General features: G+C 39.2%; 1 protein-coding gene across 2 annotated transcripts in view; it reads right to left on the bottom strand.

Moving 5' to 3' along the window:
- The window catches only part of LOC136264416 (uncharacterized), a 28,215-nt gene extending 4,074 nt beyond the window's left edge, over positions 1–24,141 (bottom strand). For both annotated transcript variants that reach the window (XM_066059144.1, XM_066059145.1), the window contains exon 1: positions 23,840–24,141. In XM_066059144.1, coding sequence (XP_065915216.1) covers positions 23,840–24,082 — 243 coding nt within the window. In that variant the 5' untranslated portion in view covers positions 24,083–24,141. The remainder of the gene's footprint in view (positions 1–23,839) is intronic.
- Between the last annotated feature and the right edge of the window lie 2,049 nt (positions 24,142–26,190).

Genomic DNA, 26,190 nt, shown 5'->3' with positions numbered 1-26,190 from the left:
TAGTGAAACAAGAGATAAACAATGGTTTTATAGCATAGCCCTGTGAGAAAATCCCTACAATGGCATGTTATACCAATTAATTTCTTCAATGCCAAAGTAGGGATTTTCCCACTGAGCCATAGCTAAAACCATCATCCATCTCTTGTTTCACTGCTTGAATCCTTACTTAATTTTACAACTTTTACTTTGTTTAGTTTTTTGTTATAGCATGCCATGTGACTGTTCAATTGAGGTGATTGCTGTATTAGAGTATCTCAAGCCTACCAACACAGGTGATGTCTTAAGCACAGTTCAAAAGTATAATGCTCAATAGTATGAGTATAATAGCCAGTGTTAGTCATTACTTTTAATAGGTAATATGTTACGTCTATCCCACTGAAGCCATACATCAAAGTAAACAACTGGGAGTAAACCCCACTGCACACATTAAGTTAAAAGAAGTGCAAATTGAAGCCATACACACCATGAAATCTACAAGTTCAGCAAAATTTGAAGCCATACACACTATAAAACTACATGTTCAGCAAAAATTGAAGCCATACCTTTACAAAAACTACTTATTCAGGGGAGTTAGTAAAACGCGGAATATGGAATAACGGAATTGTGGAACAACAAAATAAGCAAAACTTATCTTTTGCAGATTGTACAAATAGTTACATGCTCTATAGCAATCATACTTTATTTACACCTTGCAACAGCTCTGCATGGCACGCCATGGCAATGGATAAACAGCAGCTGGGCGAGCATTAAATGGGGCGAGCATTAAATGGGGCGAGCACACAACCAATCACCCTAGAACGATCTACCTTCGCTAAACTTACTTATCTATACTCCTTAGTTGATATAGCTACAAAATGCCAAGACCTGGTTCTATTCTTAGGTTAAACTAGCTGCCCTTCATGTGCATATGACTGAATTTATTATTATTATTTATCTAATTTGCCAAAATGACAGGGTGGCACCAAAAGGCATAGCCTGTACAAGGGTGCTTCCCTAAACACATACATTACAAAAATAACACTACAAGGACAAAGAATAACAACACAAAAGTACACTACAAAGAAAAGAAACAATAGTTACAATAAGCAAAACACACACAGAGACTTAAAAAGCTACATACAAAAAAGATGATAAATGGAGCGACGGAAATAATTTACAGATTTAATAATGAGTGTATCAAATGATATAGTGTTCCACAAAAATACAGTATTCACAAAAAAAGAATAACGGTGACTGTTGATAGAAGATAGTAAAGGTACAATAGACAGTTCATGGGCTCTGGTGCAGGAAGTATTACAGCGATAGTAATCATGAAAATGAAGAGATGTTCTGTTGTTGAGGATATCATACAGTGTTGACACAGACAGATAGTCACGACGATCAGTGAGACTAGGCCAGCGCAGTGAATTAAGACAATCATCAGATGACTTACTCCATTTCCTGGAAATAGGATCCCACTGGCTCCCACATGCCCACCTAGCAGCACGACGTTGTACAGACTCTAGGCCAGATATATCACGAGCAGTATGTGGACTCCACGCTTGACAAGCGTACTCAAGCAGTGGTCTAACTATACATTTGTAAGCTACAGATTTTGCAGCTGTGGTAGCTCCCCATAAACTGTGACGCAGATGGTTTAGTGATCTCCTGGCCTTGGCAGAAACAACTTTACAATGATGAGACCAAGATAAGGTAGATTGAATGTGAACTCCAAGATATTTAACAATAGAATTCCATGAGATGGTGATGCTGTTGATGTTATACATAAAATTGATTAGTTTCCTCTTGTTTGAAATTAAAAATGCCAAACACTTAGATGCGTTTAGACGTAACTGCCACTTGATTGTCCAAGAATAGATGTTATCAAGATCTTGCTGCAGTAACAAACAGTCAGCAGGACGTTTTATTTCTCTATACAATGCAATGTCATCTGCAAATAGTTTTAAAGTGGAGTGGCTTACAACATTCTGCAAATCATCTATGTATAATATGAACAGAAGGGGGCCAAGAACAGAGCCTCAGTTGTGGCACTCTTGATGTAACAGGGAGCCAGTTGGAATAGCTACCATTGATGATCACTCGTTGGTATCGGCAAGTTAGAAAAGATCGAATCCACTGCAATAACTGGCCAGTGACACCCAAACAATGAAGTTTAAGAATAAGATGCTCATGAGGTACTGAGTTAGAGTCACACTAGAGTTCAGTAGGGAAGTCCAGTAGTTGTGTGTCTTTAAATGGATTTCAAAACTCTTCAGGTTTGAATCAAGAGTGTAAGTAAGAAAGTTTAGTGAAGGTAGACCGTTCTAGGGTGATTGGTTGTGTGCTCGTCCCATTTAATGCTCGCCAGTTGCTGTTCTATCCATCGCTGTGGCGTGCCATGCAGAGCTGTTACAAGGTAAATAAAGTATAATTACTATAGAGCATATAACTATTTGTACAATCTGCAAAAGATAAGTTTTGCTTATTTTGTTATTCCGCAATTCCGTTATTCTGCATTTTACTAACTCCCCTTATGGGACAGCAAACAATTAAGCCATACACAACTGACATGCTTATTAACACATTCTTTATGAACTTGACTACGTACTTCAAAGTGTGGGATAGAAGCTAGTTAAACCCCACCTGCACTTGTAGAATATCTAGTTATCAGCAGTTTGGCTTTGCTTCGGGTTGATATCCTACTCGTGGTGGGGTTTAACTATATGGAAAGTAACGAACTACGTACATACTGCTTAAGTAGGGATTGCCTCTAAAATGACACATGCCACCTAAAATACCACCTTAAAATCATCTTAGAGACATCTTACATGACTGTTATGGAATAATGGGCATCACAGTAAAAGTGATAAGGGCAGTTCAACGGCAGCTAGTCTAGGAGGGTCTGGGGGCATGCTCCCCAGGAATATATTGACAATTTCACATTTGAGATATTACTTGGAAATAATTTTGGGCTGTGTCAAGTGCAAGGTGCTACCTGACAAGTATTCATTGTTAGAGATAAAACTGGACACTGAACAAAAAGTGTATCTGAATTAAATTTTAGTTCATTATAAGAGATAAAATGTAAGGAGTGTTTCCAACGGAGAAACAAAGTCTAAACAGTAATTATTTATAGTGGCACTTAATACAGATGAAGTGGACATGAAGCCATGAAACTGTTCTGGAAGAAAGACAGGTTAGATAACAAGTATTGTTCTATAAATTATTGCCATTACACAAATGCTAAGTACTACATGTTCACAGCTTTTAGTTTTGGCTTTATCAAGGCCAGCCAGCCTGCCTGCCTGCCTTACCACATTCGCAAGGCTGGAGGCCAACCAAAGCAGTCCCACTTTATGCCACAATAACAAACTCACCAGTGGAATGTGCCTATTGGGGTTCCAATGAGTGTGTGCCCTCTGAGCCTAGTCTTTCCTTTTATACCCAGGCAGGCTGGTCATCACCATCTTCATAAAAAAAACAAAAAACAAAACCACATCAAGGTGTTAATTTCCGTATCAACACTTTCCTTAAGCAGCATATTTAGATGCCACAAAATTATTTAAAGTGCTTAAATGCTACTGTAAGAAGTACTGGACATCCTCTTGATACCTGTAACTTCATGATAGGTTAAAGATTATGCATAACAATCTTGTTGATTAATAACAATCACGTGTGGAGACTATGCCTCTTAACAATCAATTTACTCAAACACGATGATCACATCTCCTTATTGGTTTAGCTGTACTTAAAATAATAGCATGGTGAAAATAAGGAATAGGAAAATGCCCAGTATATTATTCCCAAAATTATGCCAACATCTATTGCCAATAATGCTGCATTAGGCATTAGAATATTATTTACATAGTTGATGTTTCAACTTCAAACAGTCTTGTATTAAAGTAAATTTCATTATGCATTTTATGCATGTGACTGCTCTATTAGATTTTCGTACTGCTAAAGTTCTGCGTAATTCCAAAAGATACGTCAACTGGCTTAATTAATTGCCACTATTGTTATTATGCTACACTGCAACACATCAGTTCAAGTTGATACAATCATTACATTGATGAGTTGTGATAATACTAATTTGTCACACAGGAGTGGGCATCAGCCATGAATGGCTGCATGTTCTTCAGCTATATGTGCCTTGGTACAACTATTATACAATATGCTCTATGGTTTTTTTTAGCTGGAGAAAATTAGGAATAGCAAGTTTCTTGCTGAAAGAACAACTGTACATACATACAATATGTAACAGGCACCACCTCTGAAACCTTGTGATTACCAGGTAAATGCCCTACCACTATATATACAAAATCTTGAATGTGCTCAATCAAGAGCACATATAACACATACAAAATTTACACATTAAGCGCTATATGAGGAAACAATGTAGAATTGACCAAATTTGTGAACAGAGCTTGAGCACAGCATACGATGGAAAACTGCATTCATATAAAATTAGTACAGTAGAACCTTAGTACAGTAGACAGCCAAAGTTTCAGCCTTTAGTAATGAATATTGTCTTGTAGTTACAGCACTAGACAGTTGCAACAGGAATAAACTTGATTTGTACAGCAACAATACGGAAAATAAATTACAGGTATCTATTTAATCAATCATAACTCATGACTGAAACAAGCTATGAAGACAGAGTTTAGCTCAGTATGTTCACCTTATTGTACTTTGGGTGAAAAGATCAAAGTGAAAAGTGTACTTTTATTTCCATATTGTACACCTGGCTGCACACTTCAAAGCTGGCAGGGTGCTGTATTTATTTCAACTGTGCTGTATTTGCCGAAGTGTGCTGTATCTTCCCTTTGATCCCAATACAGCACTGTTGAAACAGTGAACAAGTTGACCAAAGCATGACCAATGCCAGACACATTATCGCATTCTTTTCACCAAACCACTGCAATGTTATGAAGCCATTCAACAATTCTGACGTATCATAAACACATAGAACAATGCCATGACCTAAACACAAGTGGGCGAATTACCCTGAAAGCCGTTCTTAGCGAAGGAACAGAGCACATGGCATTATCAACACTACAAAATGACTCCTGTCCACGTTGTAAAGCCAAGTGGAACACGATAAGTTAATTCGCTCCAGTTGCCTTCGTGGTATCGTTCCCAGCACCAAACCATGGCTTCTATAGCTAAATGCACTCTCACTCGCTAAACGCGATAGCAAGCCTCTCTATAACAAAGTCATAGACTTACTCGTGGGCATTAAGCCAGGCCTCAACCGCAGTTTGCCACTTAATTGTCGCTCTCGGCAGCTCAAATCAATTAGAGCTACGTAGCTAGCTAGCTTCATCATGCTGGTGCTCTGACGCTGGTGCAGTATGAATGAGTATGAATAATGTTAATCACTGCACTGAATACACACGGTTTCGAGCTTACGCGGATAGGCACTCACCTCCTGCTACTTGGCATCACCCCCACTCTTCGCAGCCACTACTTTAGTACAATAAACCAGTTAAAGCACCGCCAATGCTCGTGCAATATGGAAAAAATAGCACTCGGGCATGGTCTCGAACCTAATACAGCACTCGGCTTCGCCTCGTGCTGTATTAGTCTCTCGCCCACGCCCTCGTGCTATTTTTTCCATATTGCACTCGCGGTGGTGCTTTAACTAGTATATAAACTGGTAAAACCATCAAGTTGTAGTGTTTTCCCTGCACATCTTCGTGCGGACAAAGAAGGCCATGAAATGATGATGGTAAATTGTATTTCTACCGCATCAAAAATAAGCACCCATAACTCATGTCTCTTACACTTCAGCAAAGACAGACCACCCATTTCTAGCTGATTGTAAAATTAATTGTTTACATGTAGTTTTTGTGTTCTTGGTGAAAAATCAAATATGGTACTAAACACATGCTTTAACTATCAATTTCTGACTATAAAATGAAGTGGTCATTATGCTTTGCTTTCAGCTATGTTCAGCTTGTTATACAGCACTATAAATGAAGAACAATAGGAGAAGCACTGGCTGCAATCAATCCAGTCACCACAAAACAGACAGATGATTTGCGCGCCCCAACTATCAATTACTGACTCAAAGTGAAGTGGCCATTATGCTTCGCTTTCAGCTATGTTCACCCCATTTCATAGCATTACAAACGAATGCAAAATACGGACGATTTCCATTTACAAATGTAGGAAGGCCAGCATAGAACTATCGTGAATCAACACCTTGGGCTGTCGGCAAAAAGAATTGGGACACAAAGGATAAACAAAATGCGTGCATTGTATGTACTGTGGTGTGCCAAAAGGTACCTGTCAGGCTGAAGCGACATTGAACAGTGAAAAAAAATCAAGTCCATAGCCTTAGCCGTTATCGAGTTATGCTTGTCTGAAAACTAGTAATCCGCCAGTAGAAAATTTCATTGAATAAAAGTTTCATAAAATTTTGTCTATAGGTTTTGTTGGTATATCTGCAAGTGTAGGCGACCTCCCTTGTTTCCCTACTTGTTTTCTGTGATCCCAAGGTGATTTGTTTGTAGCAGAATTTTCTACATGGTATGTACAGTGTCCTCTACAAGGTGATTTGCAACAAACTATTATCCATTTAAACTTTTCATAAACAAAAATGCAATTTCCTGGCTTACTATAATACCTTGTTCACATGGGCTTGCTAACTCAGTTTGGCTCAGAACAGCTTGGATTGGTTTAGTAAATTTTAGTGTGTGAACATAGAAAATTCCAAACTGTTCTAGGCCTTGTTAAACAGACCAGGTTACCTGTTTACACTTGGTTCAGTTAGTTTAATGCTGTATATGAACAGAAAACCAGGCTAGCTATCAACATCTATTCACTTGTGCCACGTGCACGACTTGACAACACGAACAACGGCATACTGGATCAAGAAGGAGACATTGAAATTAATAAACATACGGAGTGAAGATAACATTCAATCTCAATTAGAGGGGTGCAAGAGAAACCGGGATGTGTTTTGCGTGAGATGCCCTTAGCTGGACACGTGCGGACATATCAGCAATACTATAAGATGAAGAAATTTAGGACAGAGTATAAGAAGATTAGCAACAAAAGGAAGGAGAATGGGCAACACCTTCTCAAAGGCAGAAGAAGGGTGATAATTTAACTGAAAAGTGGAGAAGGTACCAGCAGAAAATGTAAGAACACAAAAGGAGATGTAACAGGAGAATTGTTGGACAAAATAATGAGGAAGTAAGAAAAGAGTGACAAAATGTTAATGGATCTTGAATAATATTGGCACCAAGTGTTGAATGTTCTATCACAAAAAAATCATGATATGGATATTATACAAAAACAGCCAAGCTGTAAAAAAGGATGCAGCATCCAAAAAAGCCAGGGTAAAAAAAAGATGTGAAATCAAAGGTGGTGGCCAAGAAATGGCTGTGATGTACAAGTAGGATAATGGCAATAATTTTAATAACGACAATTCAGGTGAATTTGTGTTGCCTTCTCCTAGGATTCGGCACCAATTCACAGCCATTTCTTGGCTACCACTTTTGATTTCACATCTGTTTTCACCCTGGCTTTTTTTGGAGGCCACACCCTTTTTTCACAGCTTGGCTGTTTTTTGTAAATCACTTATATACCTATGTTACAACTATTGCACATATGTCAAGATCGAGATACTCTAATAGATTTGTCAGCAGAATATTTTACTTTGTTGCAATAGTGGCTATGTACTTTAAAGCTTGCTTTCTTGTCTATACAGAAGCTTGCTAAACATAATAAATTGTAAAATCGGAATAATTTTGAGAACACTAAATACATTTGGAATATAATGAGAACTTTTTGGGAAGTGTAAAATAGAACACTGACAAAATCATAATTCCCTGAGGCCTACTGACAATGTAAATAGCAGGTCATTTTAGTAAATGGCAACTTTTCATGCAGGTGTGCGCCTTTATAATGTTATAACTTCATACATCAAGTGACATTGTAGAACTTTGCGTTTTGCTGCTAAAGTTAGTGTGATTTAAGTAATGAATACAATTACAAATTGCTTCAAAATGCCAAAATAATTCTCAATTTTTAACTGCTTAATTATGATGGTCAATATTTACCTGGACCACTAATTGTCAACACATTTCACCACTAAATTTTCTGGGGAACCATACAATTCACAGCAAATGGTGCTATACCATAAGTCGGGTTATTCCGTGCATGGAAATATTCATGAATTAAATTTTTGTGTAAATAAATTTTCATGGGTGCCTGGTACCCACGAAAATATTTTAACATGAAAGTCACACTGAAACTATAACAATTGTGTATTGATGAAATATTAAATTGACCATTTTACAGGCACAGCAAGGCACAGTACCTATAGCAGCGACCAAGTCCACGCTATGCTAACAAGTTGATCACGTGATTGGTCACGTACAACTGTTGAGATAAATTATTGTGTATGTGGATATCATGTATATCATCACTGCTTGTTTCTCTAGTGGCTATTTGAGTACGAGAGAATGAACCCGATGAATATGCTTACATATATGGAACCTGTCTATAATATTCACCCTGGGACCAGATATATCTGGCCTTTATATACAGGTGGCTGTTATAGAGAAAACCTGTATAAAGTGGTCAGCAACATTTTAGTGGCTATGGCCACTTATAAATGAGTGATTATTATAAAGAGGCTCACGCCAACCACAATGCAGTAATGCACCTATCAATGTAATCCCCGAGTACCACTAATACGGGCTGAGGTGGGGGAAGGTGGGGATTTGCATTTCTGAAAATTACAATTCCCCATCTACTGGAGGAGTACTGGCGATACAAACCCTGACCAAGTCTCGACCTACAGACCCCGGGAATACTGGGGCTAGGCGGGAATTTGTACGGTCGTGTGACGTTGGTCTAGTGATGAGTTAGTTCGAGTGGATTCTAGTATAAATGTAGTAGCTAGCACACGAGACACTCTTTCCTAAACTGAAAGCACACATCTTCGCTGTTTGAGTGAATTTCTTTAGCGAAGACAAATCCCCACCATGTCAGGGAAATTTAGCGATCAATTCCCCCACCATCCCCGACCTTTCCCCACCCTCAGCCCGTATCAGTGGTAGTCGGGCATTACATTGATAGGCGCATAATATTTTAGTACAGAAAGGACAAGGTGAGCTTGTTATGAATGTTAGTTATAGCTATTGAATACGTTTAAGCAATGAAGCCTAATAAATTATATAGTATTCATTGAAAGGCAGGAAGTGTGATAATTGTGCATTAATTGAAATGGTGCCGTGGTGCCAGACAGTTGGCTAAAAAGCTACCATAAAAGGTAGTGACCGCTATATGAAGGAGAAAGTTATGTATATAGTAATTCATAGGCGAATTCTTGGTTGGCTGTTACAGCATATGCGTTAGACAGGTGATCGCTTAATGCAGACAACAATGCATACATTTGTATAGGAAAATATTTGGGACCTCGTGTCCATGGCCGTTATGCAAAGGTGACCGCTTAATCCAGGTGACTGTAACACAGGTTCCACTGTATGACCGTTGTTAAAACTGTAGCATGTGCTACCACATTTCATGTGAATACAAAGGGATTGACATTCTGGAGCTGTACAGATACTACTATCCAAAGCACACTGATCACAAGTAGCAGTCTGGCAGCGAACAATACTATAACCCTCGGGAGTAGCTCTTGAAACACTAGCAACGCGCCAGATCCCATCCTCAGCTTCATTTAAAAAAGAAATTAATTATTATAATGCATTATCTAGGACCGCGTCGCATACAACCAAGTACATACACCAACGTTGCAACCTACCCATTGGGCAAGTATAAACAGCGCCATAGGAAACACTCAGAGCAGTGTACGTGTACCTGTGGAAATGATACATATGCATACTTACACAGGCAAGGGAGTTTAACTGGCATCAGAAAACCACAATACTAAAACACAACCTACACAAAAAACCAAGTTAAGTTAGCTACATTGAAAGTAACTATATATTGTAGGTATGACGTGTCTCTGAAGATGACTCAGCAGTGAAGTGAGGCTATGCAGAATAAGGGATATGGTGAAGATCAACTTGAGGATTCGTGGAACTTGTCTTTCTGATAAGAAAAAACTTTGCGGTATTGCATATCATAATATGTACTATCTCACTAGGGACCTGTGAGAATGCTATATCTGTAGATACAAGGAGTCAAATCATAATGTCAAAACCCTATGAATGAAAAAAAAAATTCCAGAATGTTCTAGACTCAAAAATGAAGTTTGTTAAGAAACATTTCAATGTACGTAAGGATGATTCCAAAACAAGCAATCCACTACTTCTTGAAACCGCATACAAGAACATGAAATCACATGTAATTACTAACCCTCAGAAATCAAAAATTTATGGAACGTGTATTTCTGTTGTTTGAATTAAACAGAAAACAAGCTCCCGCATGAATACTATTGGGGTCACATGAGCCTTTCTCATGTGACGGAGGGTTTATATAAGGTTAAGTAAGATGTGCTAATTCATTCTACGCCACGTGTTTCGTACAAGTGGGCTATTTTGAGTCGTCTTCGCAGAACTGTGAAACACAATCATGTCTTTAGAAGGGGATAATTTCCAGAAGCTGATGAACGCCATTGAATCCTCAAAGGCAAGCATCGAAAAGAAGATTGCTTCCCAGCTGGACAAGCTCCAACAGGAAGTGGCACCTAATCAGGCTAGCTGCTTGCAGGAGGTGATGGCCAAGTTAATAAGCGGCCATACTAATTTAAAAAGAAGGGTAATGAAGCCCAATCCCCCGTCAACGAGCCAGTCGATGAATGGATTGATGTAGCTAAAGGTAGCTGCCTCGTCCCAACTACTGATGATGCGACCAAGCAGGCCCTGAAGTGAGCAGTTAGTGAGCTGGATCAGGGTAAGGAGGCAGTCCGTGTGAGACAAAAACACATACGGATCACAGACTGGTCCGACTGGGGCATTGTGGCTGAAAATGAAGCAGATGAACTAGTGTCGGACTCTGATGACAAGAAGAGGCTTTAAAAGGCAAGAAAGGAGCGGGAGATTAAGAAACGGAGAGCAACGGCTGCACTCAAGAAGAAGCCCAAACAGGAGGGGGTGACTAAACAGTAAACAACCCAGCAGTAGTGGAGGAGCGAGGCCAGCAACAAGGACAAAGCTAATTGGGCCCTGTTACACCTGTGCAGGGTGGGGCCATTTGGCTTCCACATGTCCGAAAAGTCAACAACAAAAACCGTATACTTTGTGTCAGCCAGTAGTAAGTGGGCTTGACCCTGCTGTATGTCATGTGTACAGTGATGCCATGCATGCATATGTGGGGTACTGTAAAGTCTAGTAGTGAGATGTCAGGTGGTAACAGTAATACTTTTAAAGGTTTATACAATGGCAGTCATGTCCTATGCATTAATACAACTCAGCAAAATGCTAGCAAAGGGTCAGGTGTTGATAGCACACAAGAGGACTCCCAGAGTCATGGTACATCATGTCTAGTATGTGCTGATGACTCAAAGAGTGAGGGTCATGAATCAACAGAAAATGTACAGGCAATAAAGTTTGTTGAGAAGGGCACCAATGATTGTTTAGAGTCGGACATCCTGCATGACTACACAGTCTTAGAACTGACCCAATCATGGGAGTTAATGGAAGGTAGTACCCCAACCCAGATAGTGGATGTCCAAGGGAGACTTCAGCAGAATCAAAAATTTTGGTCTGAGGTTCTCAATGCCCCAAGCCCAGTACATGACTGGATAAAGGATGGCTATAAGTTGTCATTACAGTTTATGTCACCTCCTTTCGAACAAGATAACAGCACTAGATCACGATTATTTTGTTACTGAAAGCAATAAAGAATAAATGAGTAATAAGAGTTAATAAGAAAGAATTAATAAGGAATAAGTGTGTAAGAGAAGTCCAAAAAAACCAGTTTCTGTTTGTGGTGGCCAATCGGGAAGGCAAGCTTAGGATGGTGCTGAACCTTAGGCACCTGAAGCAGTTTTTGCAAAAGGATCATTTTAAATATGAAGATCTTAGGATAGCTATGCTTATGTTTGAGAAGGAGGATTATCTGATTAAATTTGACCTGAAATCGAAATATCACCACTTAGACATATTTAAGGCACACCAGACCTACTTAGGCTTTTCTTGGATTATGGACCATAGGCCCAAGTATTTCGTATTTACAATTTTGTCATTTGGATTGGTGACTGCTTGTTATGCTCTTACCAAATTGTTAAGGGCACTGGAGAGACCAAGGTCCGAGAGTAGTTTTGTACTTGGATGATGGTATTGTAGCAACTAAGGGTCTAGAAATATCCAGGACACGGCTAAAGCAGGCCTCATAGTCAACGAAGTCAAATCCAATGGAAGCCAGTAAGGAAATTAACCTGGCTGGGCTTTGAAGAGAGTGGTTAATAGTCTCTGATGATAAACTGAGGTGTTTATGTGGACTCTTACAGTCACTGTTAGAAAAACTTTTTTTCCCTGCCAAGCTGTTGGCAAGTGCAGTGGGTAGAATAATCTCAATATCACTGGCCCTTGGCTCAGTTGCACGATTGATGACACATAGTCTGTACACAGTGATAAACTCTAGGAGTTCATGGTACACAAAGTTGCAACTGTCTGATAGGCATGAGGCAATGCAAGAGCTAAGCTTTTGGCTGACAAGAATCCAGCATTTCAATGGGCAGAGCCTACAGGTATATGGCTGAAATCATCAGGAATTAGGGTGGCTTACTCTGATACCAATTGCACAGGCTATGGTGGATATGCTGTTGAGCATGGCAGCCAATTGGCCACAGGGCAATGGGATAAAGAGGAGGCCCAACAGAGCTCAGTATGGCCGGAGCTCAGAGCAATAAGACTGGTGCTGGAATCCTTTGAGGCACAGCTACAAAATGAAAGGGTCCGATGGTTTACAGATAACCAAAATGTAGTACAGATTGTCCTGCATGGGAGTAAAAGCCTCTCTTACAGCAACAGACCTTGGGTATTTTCAATGCTTCAGTGAGAAGTAGAATCCGGAATGGATCCCCAAGAAGTGTAACAAGGTAGCAGATTATATTAGTAGAATAATAGACTATGATGACTGGATGTTGAACCCAGTAGTTTTCGGGGAGCTAGATGTACTGTGGGCTCCGCATACAATAGATCAATTCACTAACTGGTGTAATAATCAACTCCCTCACTTTAATGCACGTTACTGTTTCCCGGGTGCAGAGGCTGTTGATGCTTTTACATGTGACTGATGCCATGAAAATAATTGGTGGCGTCCCCTCTTGTATTTGGTCCCCCGCTTGCTTAGGCATGCTCTAGCAACCAAGGCCTTGGGTACACTGATTGTCCCCCAATGGAGGTCTGCCCCCCTTTTGGCCTTTACTATTCCCAGATGGGGCTCACCCAGTTAAGTTTGTATCAGGAATTCAAGAGCTTCCCAGAGTCAAGTCATTGTTTCTGTCTGGATGATCAAGGTGCAATCCGTTTAAGGGAGTCCCAAATACTCCAGTACTGGCCTTAAGACTCAATTTTAAAATGTATACCCCCAGTGGCCTGGTTATGGATACCCAGTGATGGGATCAAAGCTCCTGGTACAAGCATAAGGATTAGCTATGATACTGTAGGCTATGGTCTCGGCAATGGAAGTGGGATTACCACTACTGGGAGACACCTTGTGGGAGATGGATTTAGCAAAGGATTGGTGTCAGTCCAGGGGACCAGTATGTATGTCCAGTGGTACACAAATAATGGTCACAGTCTAAAGGACTGGTATGTATGACTGTGCACATAGAGGATGGTCACAGTCTAGAGATGACTGTGCATATAGAGGATGGTAGAGGATGACCATGGTGTAGAGTGCAGATGTGCATGACTTTGTATGCTTGCTCGATGGGTAGTCATTCAGGCTAGTCACAATTTGTGGGCTGGCAGTTTTGTTTGGGGTAGTCACTGAGTCAGTTGTAACAGTACCAAAAGGCTGGACAAGGAAAATTATTATATTCTGTCAGCAATTGGGGGCTGATGGGTGCTATGTCAGTTAGATGCCTGACAGCATATGGGATGCTATATACTGTGCTCTCTTTTTACAGAGGTAATGACTCAACTTGTATGGGCAAGTTTTAAAGAGCTGGAGGACCCAGAGCTGCACAGATTGGCTGAGAGGTTATCCAGTACCATATATCATACAACAGAGCCGACTCCATTGTTAAGAAGTACCAGGGAGCCTTCAGAAGGTGGAAAGCCTGGGTTGGACAGCATAGGCTACTGACCATGCCGGCAAAGGAACATCATTTGGTGTTATATCTACAGCACCTGGGGGACACGGTTGGCTCAAAGTCAGCAGTGGAGGAGACAGTCAATACCCTGGCTTGGGTGTATTTGACAGTAGGCTTGGCCTCCCCTATTACAACAACCATTGTCAAGGCTACTCTGGAGGGTCTGCAAAGAAAGCTTGCTAAACTGGTCCAGAAGAAGGAACCAGTGACTGTGGAAATGCTAGGAAAAATGGTGGAGGATGCCAAAATGAGTGGTTCCTTGTCAGACTTGTGTCTTACCACTGCATGTCTGTTGGTATTTCCAGGTTTTCTGAAGTTCGATGAGGTGATCCAGATTAGACCTTGCAAGCAAGCAGTGCAAGAAGATTACCTGGTACTGCATTTGCTGTCTAACAAAACTGACCAATGGTGGAAAGGTGATGAAGTGTACATATCCAGGACTGGCAAACCAACCGGCCCAGTGGCCATGCTCGAAGCCTACATGCACAGAACTTCAACGTCATGCAGGGATGAGAGGTTCCTATTTGTAAATCCAAGAATGGTGAGACTTTGCAGAAGTCTGGTGGCATTAGTAACAACTGCCTGAGAGATCTCTTTAAGAAGAAGTTAACCAAAGATTTTAGTCTCCATAGTTTCCGAGCTGGAGGTGCTACCAAGGCTGCCAATGCTGGGGTATCAGACTGCCTGTTCAAAAGGCATGGCTGATGGAAGTTGGAAAATGCCAAGGATGGCTATGTGGAAGACTCAATAGAGAAGCGGTTGTCCGTCATCAGGCATCTGGGCTTATAATGTAAAGTTCTTGTGTGCAGTGATGCTATCTTTGCTACCCTAATGTATGTTTGAAGTCAATAACAATGGCTCATGCTTGGTAGTGCACAACCCCAATGCATATGTGTTGTGGGTGGCAAGGGTAATAATTGGTGCTATATACCTACAAAATTTTTGTCACCGTTAATTGGCAGACATAACTGGAGTCAACAAGCCTGCTGGAAGGTTTAGGGTGGTACCAAAGTGACCATCAACATCCTGTCTAGCAATAACAGTTATTACAATCACATATTTACACATTCTTTGAGGTTATGATATGATGTTAACACTTGTCAGCAGGGGTAATTTATGGCTTACCAAGTGGGTGGGCAATAACCAGTTTAAAGGTTTCTTTACCAGTTATTGGCTGACCTAGACAACACAAGTTAATAACTGGTTAATTGGACACCAGTGTACAGCACTAGTAATAATAGTAAGTATGGTGTGGGAAGTGCATTTTCTGTCGTTTAAATGTAATGAATTAGACAGAAAATAAGCTCCTGCATGAATACTTTAGGGGTCACGTGAGCCTTTCTCACGTGACGGAGGATTTATATAAGGTTAAGTGAGGTGTGGTAATTCATTCTATGTCACGTGTTTCCTACAAGTGGCACCCACCGTCCCTGTAATATGGTTTAATTGATTTTCCTTAATTCTCCGTAGGAAGTAATGCTAGATCAAGAGAATGACTGGACAAGGACAATTTTAGTAATTTTAGGCATTAAGATAAGCACAACATGAGTGGAGCCACCTTTATGGTTTTTTCCTGGTAGGCAGAAAAAAAGAGTCTACTAGGTATTTTCCATGGGCTGTCTTGGGTTGGACACCCCAAATTTATGTTTCCTTTATTACTATTTCGGCTAAGCCCCCATTCACCCACATCGTATTCACTTGAGATTTTTCTGGTTGATTATGTGCAAAATTGCTTTTATGGTTGTCTAGTGTATGTTGGAAGTCAATAACAATAGCCCACACTTGGTGGTGCACAACCCAATGTATGTGCATTGTGGGTGTTAAGGGTAATAATAGTATGGTGTGGGAGCTAACACAGCTTCAAATATCTGGCATTGTGTACACAACTTACCGACTACCAGAGCCTAACCGACTACCAGAGCCTAACCATATAGGCATTTCTGGCTCCCCTGATTGGTATACCATATAGTGGAAAACTTTAGCAGATGATCAATGAATTGAATTGGTGAATAAAATATTGGTAAATTTTAAAATACGAGATTGGCGAGAAAATATTGGTGAATCTGTCATGCTTTTGCAGAAATCGTTATCTAATTATTGCAAAAAGGACCTTAAATGCTAATTATTCTGTAACCTGGTGTGCACTTTAAAGAAGATACATCACATGTCATGTCATGGCATCTCATGTGGTGTTCACATTTACATTCGAGTCAATGATCTGTGGCTACCATGAATATCAATTAATTTGGGGAACACCTGCTTTTGGGGAAAAAATTTAATCTGATGCTGTGAGCTGGGAAACAGCCATGACTCATATGCTGTAGTTGTTAAGGAAGTGATTGGCAGAAAAGAAAGGGTTGTTGGACACGTGCCACGCACATTTGTTCATTGCTTACTAGAATATGGGATACAACAAGGTGGTCTCAAAATACCAACAAAATTGACATTTACTGCAACCAGCAAAGAAGAAGGCACGAATGCTAAGAAATTAATAGAAGGCACTTTAAATGTATTGATGTAACACGAGATGTGACAGCCTCAGAGGAGCTCTTAAGGGAGTAAATCAAGCACAAGGAATATGTTCTGCCTTGCCTGCTATCAGCAAACCCATGTCAACTAGCAAACTAAAGAAGTTATAAATTTAATGGATCATGAGCTGGATGTTGAGTTGCCATCAGTGAAAAAGGCTAAGGTTATCAACCTGGAGGGGATCATTATGCTGATATAGAAATAAATGTTGCACAGTCACTGCTAAAGAACTGAATGGTCTTGTCTCTACCTTACATCAGGAGAAGTCAGAACTTAGAGAAGCTTCAGTACAAATTACAGTTTACTTTGTAGATATTGTTTGAACTTTGAAATTGTTGAAGGCCAACAAAGACTTAACACATATCATAACTTACTACAGTATTAAAATTAAACATTTTATTATTTACATTTTTTTTCTCTCCACCACACAAGTAGCATTATTGAAGACATGGATAGTAGTCTCCTGGATGTGTCTGCGGATATTATTGGTGAGACCCCCAAAAAGAAGGCTATGTCCCCGAAGTCATTTTCCAAGGACGTTGTTGAACGCCTTGCAATAGTAACACCATCAGGTAGAGTCGGTGCCGCCGAATCCTTAAGTTCCAATACTGGTGGTCACTTGATAACTTCTTTCTTTTTCATCCACATAGGGAATTATGATCTTCTCAAAATAACCCTTCATTGTTATTTCGTTTGACCAATGCTTGTCTGAATGTGTGACATGCCATGTCAATGGAAAATCATACTAGGGTAAACATCGATCAGTCTTTCCTTCATATATCAATTGAAGTGGTAAAAATCTCCTGTCATTGAGCCACAAAACACTACTGTTATTTGTCTCTTGTCATCTTTAGCAATTATCTCCAGTGGTGTAAGCAGGAATTTTGAAAAGGGATTTACATTGCAGTCAAGTGACTGCTATGTTAGAGTAGTTTATATTACCTGACTGCTTTGTTAAGAGTATCTCAATCTTTTCACATAATTCAGAACAAGCTAGAAGTGTTGCTATCATGTTAGAACTATTATTTAACTACGATAAAAGTTCAAAATGTGTCCTAATCCATGATAGACTCCAGATTCTGGAAACCTGAAGTTTCAATTTCTTAATGTTTCAAGTACCGTGTAAAATCCAAAGGGGTTTCCTAAAACCCCTGGAAACCCCCTCGGTATGCCCCTGATCTCTACTTTTTTAGTCCATGGTCCAAGGTGTAACTGGAACATAATTCAAAGCTGTCTGATCAAAGTTCAATAATCTTTGTTCAACTTCTCAGGGTTAACGAAATAGAACGTGATTCAAATTCAAACAAATACCTATGAAATCGCTTTCATTTCTGAAAAGGAACTTAGGCATGGTCTGGGCCAGAGCAGGTAAGTCATGGCACTATAGAGAGAGTATTAGACTGCTGGACTAATCCAGATGCAGAACTTGATGCATAAAAACTTATTACCATGGTATAATAGAGTATGGTTTTATTTTGAATTTCAATCATGTGAGAGCCAATTTCATGCATCCGATTGCTCTATGCGTTTACTGAGTGGGATAGCTGTATTGTTAGGTGTTTATAAACTTTGTATCCTTGCTGTTGGAGACTGTTTTATTGATTCATCACCCATTCTGGTATTTGCTTGCAAGAATTGCATCGTATTAGCCAAATTTTAGCATATACATGGCTCAGCCAGATGGCCAACAAACTTCAATTTTAACCATACTCTGCAAGCAGGTACTTTACCTAGTACTGGTCGTTTCTTTTAAGACATTTCTATTAAGACATTTCTATTATTTTAATTTCTACCAGAACAAAGTGACAAACTTGGCCGCCACAATGGGTTACACTTAGCCTAACAGTAGTAACACATAACAATAGTTAGGAAGCTGATTTGAAGGATATCAATTTTTAGCATTGCAGACCTTACCACAGAGCATACACAGCTATCCCAAGGCTGGCTGGGGCTCTGTTGAGATCCCACACTGCTCATAAGGATTGCCACTGTGCTTGGGTAAAGCAGCCAGCAAAAGTAGACCATTCAAGTCTAGCTGATTATGACAGTGAAATTTGATTTTATGTAAATCAAAAATCAAATCTGCTGTCATTATGGCGTGCCATTTGTTTCAAAATTATGTACTGGCAATGGTGATAATATCGACTCGGTTTGATTGCAAACCGAGTCGATCCTAAAATAAACCGACTCGGTTACAAGTTAGAACCGACTCGATTCTGGAACTAACCGACTCGATTTCAAGCAAAGAGCCTCGGTTAAAACCGATTCGGTTTTGAAATAAACCAACTCGATTTACAAATCCATGCAAATATTTAAATCACGAATTTTTGTAACACTTGTATGCGCCCATTAAAATAATTCATTCAAATGAGTGAAAGTTGTGGCTGTAGTCTAGTTGTGAAGCCAGTGGTACAAGGACTACGTGGCAATAACTAAAGGTACGAGACACGCTTTAGGGTTTTGTGTCATGTTGTCCAGCGTAGTAAAATATGCTTTCAATATGTATTCAATTAAAGTGCACCCGCACCACACTAAAAGGCCATGTTAACTGCATTACTGGTTACTTCAGCAGATGGGCTGAGTACTGTGGTAAATAATTTTTTCGAAGTATGCCTATTGTATAGAGGATCCAAAAACACAAATATTTATGGGATGCCATTACATCTGATGTTATATCATGTAGAATATTGGAAATCATGTGAAATAATTGATGCTCTTCAGACTTCCGGACGTATGACTTTTTGTAACTTGACTCAGCAATGGTTATTAGAGACTGTTCGAAGAAACAGTGAAGGAGGGATATTTGTCAGTATATATATAGTAACAAAATATCCAGGGCCACCAAGAGAATCCAAGAAATTTAGGGGGCCTCGGACAAATCAAGAATGTGGGGCCCTATAGCTACGTGGGACCAGGGCAAATTGCCCCAGTTCCCCCCCGTAGGCAGCCCTGAAAATATCCAGTGCTAAATTTTGGAGAAAAGTCAGTGATTAAGTAAAGTATGCTTTAATCGTCAAGAAGTTTTTGACCAAATGTGAAATTCGTTCCACAGTCACAGTTAAGTAATGGTGTGTGATATCAGGATTTGTATTTCGATATGTTATTGATACGATATTGGGGTAAATATCGAAATTTCGATACGATTTTCGATAATTTTTAATTGTGTGGGCCGATATTTATAAATATGCTTGAAACACAATTTACACACAAACTATTGCATAAAACTAATAATAAGCCTAGGAAACTGGTAGACAAGTTTTTAAAGTGGCTAGATAGTACAGAACCAACCTTCATTTCTAGCGTGATTGTGCAAACTATTGCATAAAACTAATAATAAGCCTAGGAAACTGGTAGACAAGTTTTTAAAGTGGCTAGATAGTACAGAACCAACCTTCATTTCTAGCGTGATTGTGCAATCACACACTAAATGCTATAGATTTATCGAAAAATATAACCGTTTCGATAAATATCGAAATCTGCTAAAGCAGTATCGAAAATCGATACGATAACGATATCGACAAAATTATTGCAAAATCGATATTTTTTCGATATATCGCACATCACTACAGTTAAGCAGCTTTAGCCACAATACTCCACAGGCAATATGGGTATATAGTGAATAACAACAAAAGCCGATTTGTAGTGGTGGTTTTTGAGATGCCAATAGAACGTCCCATGTTTTGTACGTCCATAGTTACCTAGGTTCCGTAAAACATCACTGCTATTACATGACATAAGTTTCAATGTAATGGCATGAGTGTGGTAACAGAGGATTGTGTCTGGTTCTATAGAAATTGATAATTAAGTAATAAATATTAGCTACACAACTTCTCAATTAGTGTGTAGATTACTGAGTTGAATTTGTGTTTCAAAGTGGCCTCTTACTTACTTTTGATCTGTAAATGGTCATAGTGTGGGTCTAAACAGTGTCATAGTGAATCATGTGTCACAGCCCAACTTGTGTTTTCATAGGGCAGAAGTTACATGATGGAATCCAAGATTGTGGACAAGAGGGGTTATGAGCCACTAAGAAGTTGAGGGGGTTGGAAGCATCATAAACGCTATGAAAATTATTAAGATTCCAACTCACTAAGGTGGTAGCATTGCAACAGGATTGAGTGGTGACCATCATTTGTCTGCCCTCAAACGAGGATTCTCTTTGCTGTTTTGTAGTTCTGTGCACTTCCCAAGTCAAGCACAAGAGACTACTTGTACACTGTATGCTAATTTCTTGGCAGACTGTTCACACTATCTCTCTATTGGGACTACCCTCTACAAGAGGATGGATCTAGAATATTGCTTAGGGGTGGGATGGTAAGGAGTACTAAATTTACTGCAGCAAATATTGGAAAGATACACTGTTCAATAAAATAATTCCTGGAATTACTATAGATACAAGGAAATGAAGATGTGTCTGTAAATTCTGAATGAGTATCCCATAAGATGCCTCAAGAATTTATATTGTATTTGTGCATGTAAATGTAAACCTGAACATTCAGTTTGTATGTATAAGTGCCTGAAGGTACATAGAATTTCAACTTTATAATATAGTACAGCAGAATAATGGTGACATAGTTGAGCTCAAGAAGAAATCGGAGTCAATACCGATGGTCTTAGCACTTTAATTTTACAGAAATCGAAGTTCAATACCGCACTTTAACTTTACATGACGGATTCTTCATATCCATCAAGCAGGAGGTATTACAGTAGCCCGAGGTTCAGAACAATTATACTCATGTACATGCTTCCAACCTCCTCTGCATGGATTTGCAGAACTGTATAAGGACACAAACCACACTTACCAGATTACTTTGTAACTAGTGTAAACAAATCGTTAAGAGTAGACAGATTTTCATGTACATGTATATTTCAGTAACACATTACACAGTACAATATTTTATTTTACTACCATGAAATCATGAATTTTTGTAATTATGTGTGATAAGGCAATGTTTGTCCCTACAAAATTTAAATCACTGTGCGCATGTATGTATAGCTGGAAGTGTGGTGAAATGTACTAGGCATGCATTCAACCATGCAGTAACAATATTTGTATACTTGATGTAACCTGGCAAATATGATTAACATAGCCATTTGTGTAATCTTACTAAGTATACCGTATATAGCCTAGATTTTTTGAGCTTGAGCAATGTTGCTAAAAATTTTTTTTTACAGATTTGCAAAGACTCCCAAAATGTATTAGACCATATGGAGATCTAAATATTTCAAGGATAAAATATTCGTTGGTAACCCCTAAAACCACAAAATCAGCAAAATTTTCCACCTTGAAATGTTTAGGCTATATGGTAGCAGGTCACCATGCAATACTATCCCTGTTTATCTACCAACTCAATGGTTGTGACGTAAGTAACATCTGTACCCAAACATCTATAATTTCAATAAGTGCATGCAACCTTCGTGAGTGCTCTGAATATGTCAATCCATGGCATACAGAAGCCTGGTGCATCCAATCTTTTTGTTTGAACACTCATAACCAGTATATGGGACCCTTAATTGGACAAGAACATTCAGTGGGCTGCCTGTTGCATTGTGTCTCATAGCAGTGTGCCTGCCATGCTGAACCATCTAGGATGGCCAACTTTAGCCACCTGTTGTCTCTTTTTTAACTATCAACATTTTACAAAACTGTTTATCATGAGCATACAATTGGTTAGTAGAAACTGGAATAATTAGAGGGAGGCGTAACCAGCATTGTTTATACTGAGATACTTGTTTCAAGTCTGAGTTGCATGTAATCAGTAAAATGATGAGCTGTGGTGACTATGAAACACCATGTTCTATGGAATTTACAGGGGTGAGGGTATATAGTAACTGGATTACGTATATCCAAATTCTTCAAACAAAATTTCAAAAACTGTTGATTTAGGTACTAAATGTTTTAAGTGTCAAGCCAGTTATATATGAAATTTGGATACATAATTTACTACACTAACCAGCGTAACTGTAACACTAAACCCTAAAGTGTGTCTCATACCTGTTTAGTTACTGCTGGGTAATCGTACTGGTCTGATACTGGGTCGATTGACAACTACGTAGTACAGCCACGTCTCAGTTACGTGAATTATTTTAATGGGCACATATAAACATTACAAAATTTGCGATTTAAATATTTGCATGAATTTGCAAACAGTCGATTTTTTTAATTTCAAAACCGAGTCGGTTTTAACCGAGGCTCTTTACTTGAAAATTGCGTCGGTTACTTTCAGAATCGAGTCGGTTCTAACCATAAAATCGAGTCGGTTTTCTTCAGAACCGAGTCAGTTTATTTAGGATCGACTCGGTTTGCAATCAAAACCGAGTTGATATTATCACCATTGCCAGTGCATAATTTTGAAACAAATGGCACACCATATGTCATGGGTGATAAGACTGGTTTTCCCAGACCCAGTAACATTAAATGTTGTTCACTAGACCGCAGTCCCTTTTTCCATTCACACACAAAATAAAATGTGGTCTGGCTATGGACACTGTACCTCCAGACAACTTTGATGTAACCATAGATACTCTACTTATTGCAGATTGCACATCTGTGGTCACCAAAGTCTATGGTGTCACATGAAAATGGACCAATGAGAACAAGATTAGAATGGAATTGCTCACATTTGATTGGCTATTTAGTCAAATACAAAAAAATTTATGACTACGGATGCACAATCTGCTGTATCAGCAGTACTGTTGATTTCAGTTCCATTCGAACACATCCGTCCGCACTGCAAGCTATTCTGTGGCAGTTTTTAAAGTGAACCAGCAACAAGAAGCTTTACGGATTGGCTAAAACCACTCACAAGAAATCACTGTGACACTACAATAACACAGCTTAGCTGAAGAAGGGTTTTAACCTTTATCTCACACATAACGCGGAACCTCTAACGTAAACGGAACTGTTCAAACGGAACTGAAACCAACAGTAGTGTGAATTTCATGTCCATTGAAAAATCCCGTACTATGCAACCACAAAATAATTACCTGGGATTTATTCCTTACACAATAAGTACAGAATTTATCAACGGACATGAAATCCACAGTATGATGCAACACTGACTAGATCACGTGAAAAATGCGCACCTTTCTGCTATCATCTTGACGAACAGTAGGGTAGTAACAAGGACATTCAGTAGCTCTGTGCTTATCGATCGCCGAGTATCGTACCGGCTGTTTACAAAGTCCACAAATGATCTTGTCATCAGATTTACTCCAGTCGCATCTACCCTTCTGTGAACAATAAACTTTCGGTTTTACGTGACAGATTGGACACTCATAATTGAACGAACGATCCACAGAGAGGGGTTTCTTCAATTTGTTACCCATGGCGAGCAAGCGCTTATTTTCACATCTCTATCCATTGGCCGGGTCACGCGATCATGATCACGGGGGTTCATCGGAGGGGGTAAAAACAGTCATGATCAACTACGTAAACCAGAGCATCTCTTTGAAACCGAATTTCCCCCCTCTTTTTATCCAGTCTGTTTAGACTCATCGGTATATAGTCTGGATGGAAACACACAAGGTTTACCGTAGGCGGGGAAAGTTACGCGTGGGAAAAGTTTCGCGAATTTCGCGATTGCAGTATATAGCCATCACGAAACTTTTACGCCGGTTAACTTCTACATGCTTGTGTTTGTACAGTAATAAATTAGTATGCAAAATCAGCATCACGAAACTTTTACGCCGGTATACAAAGTAGAGTGCAATTCGCGAAGCTTTTCCCACGCGTAACTTTCCCCGCCTACGGTGTTCTGTTAGGGGGGAAACTTTCCCCCCCTAAAATCTCAGACTCACCCCCTAAAATTGTGAGTGATATACTTAGGTTATAAGCTTGTTTTAAAATGACACATGAAATTTATCAAAAATGCTCTCAGATTCAATCTCAGAGTGGTTAGCTAATACGTAAAATTTTCCCAGTTTAAAAATCGCAAATGCAACATTAAAGTGTTCTCAGATTCAGTATTAGATCAATTTTTAAAAATCTCCTAGTGTACAACTAACAACAATTCATGCAAAGCAGCATAATTATAGTGATGGCTATTCAATATCCGAGTTTACCCAGTATAGAAAAATACCATACTTAGCTAGCTAATTAGATCTCAAAATTGTGGTGTAATTTTGTTAAAATTTCTGCTTTCAAAATAGCATGCACAGCCAGCGCAAATACCCCCCAGGTTTAATATTAAAAAAGCCTGATTTAAAAAAAAACTTGTTTTGCTATAACCATGAAAATGCTCTAGTACATTTAATTTCAAACATCCTAAGTTTTAAATTATGTCTTGGAAGACATCCACCCATGCAGATCTTGTAATTTGCAAGTGTTTTGTGGTATCATATACGTTCAATGTAATAGTGATATCACAAAATTGTAAAGATTCAACACTTGATATGCAGTGCATTACTAATAGAATATGTATACATTCAGGTGCACATGGTTGTCGGTAAGCTCTACCACCCATACCATCTGATTTCACCCAATCAGAGAGGTCAAAATCAATACTCATGACACGGCCTTAAATGATTAACCAGTTTGGCAACTATTTCAACTGTTTTATATATCTGTGAACTTGGACAACTATATGCAGACTTTCACCTGGTCACCCCCCAAATTCCTGATCCCCCCCAAAGGAAAAATCCTAGAATAAACACTGGTATAGCTAGCTACTATCTTCACAATAGCGGTGGAAATGTGGCACAATGCAACTTAGCAATATGATCAGCAGTATAATTATACAATATTATGCAAGGTCACTTGATGCATATACAGTGTATAGTCAGTATTTAGCTATAGCTACTTGCCAAGGAGAGAAGTTACAACACCAGGCCAGTTCAGATTTGTTACCTAGCTCGTTTGTGGTTGCATGCAGCTATCAAGCCAGCCTTACCAAAACACAAAATAATAAGCTTCTACATGAGTACGTAGCTACATGACATAGTGCTAATGCACATGTTGGGAAACAAAACGTAGACTATAGCTATATATAGTCAGGCAAGCTTACAAAAACTGATCAAAATTGCATGCATGTAACACAGGATGAGCATATGGTATGCAAAATTATTTTTTATGCTATATGGTCAGTTCATTAGTAGAATTCTTATGCATACCCTATGCAGATCAGAATTAAGTTGATTCCCATGCAGAATGATTGTGAAGTGTTCCTGTAGGAGATAGATCAGTGCACGTGATGCCCAGAATGTTTGTGAGAATGAGTTCATTACATGTACCTGTAAGAGATATAGTACAGGTATACAGTGCTATACACTGTACCATTCTGGGAATCGTCTTCCGCATAAGATACATTACCATCTCATATGACTTGTCACTCTTATACTGAACTAACCAACAGATTCTCAGTTTTTGTGAGACTTAACTTGTTCTTTTGCATGTTGCCAATCTTTTTTCTTATACACACTGTTAAAAATAAAGAGTA

Source organism: Dysidea avara, chromosome 8 (assembly GCF_963678975.1).
Source record: "Dysidea avara chromosome 8, odDysAvar1.4, whole genome shotgun sequence".
NCBI classification, from domain to species: domain Eukaryota; kingdom Metazoa; phylum Porifera; class Demospongiae; order Dictyoceratida; family Dysideidae; genus Dysidea; species Dysidea avara.
The sequence above is the reverse complement of the archived record's forward strand: the minus strand, read 5'-3'. Positions and strand labels throughout refer to the sequence as shown.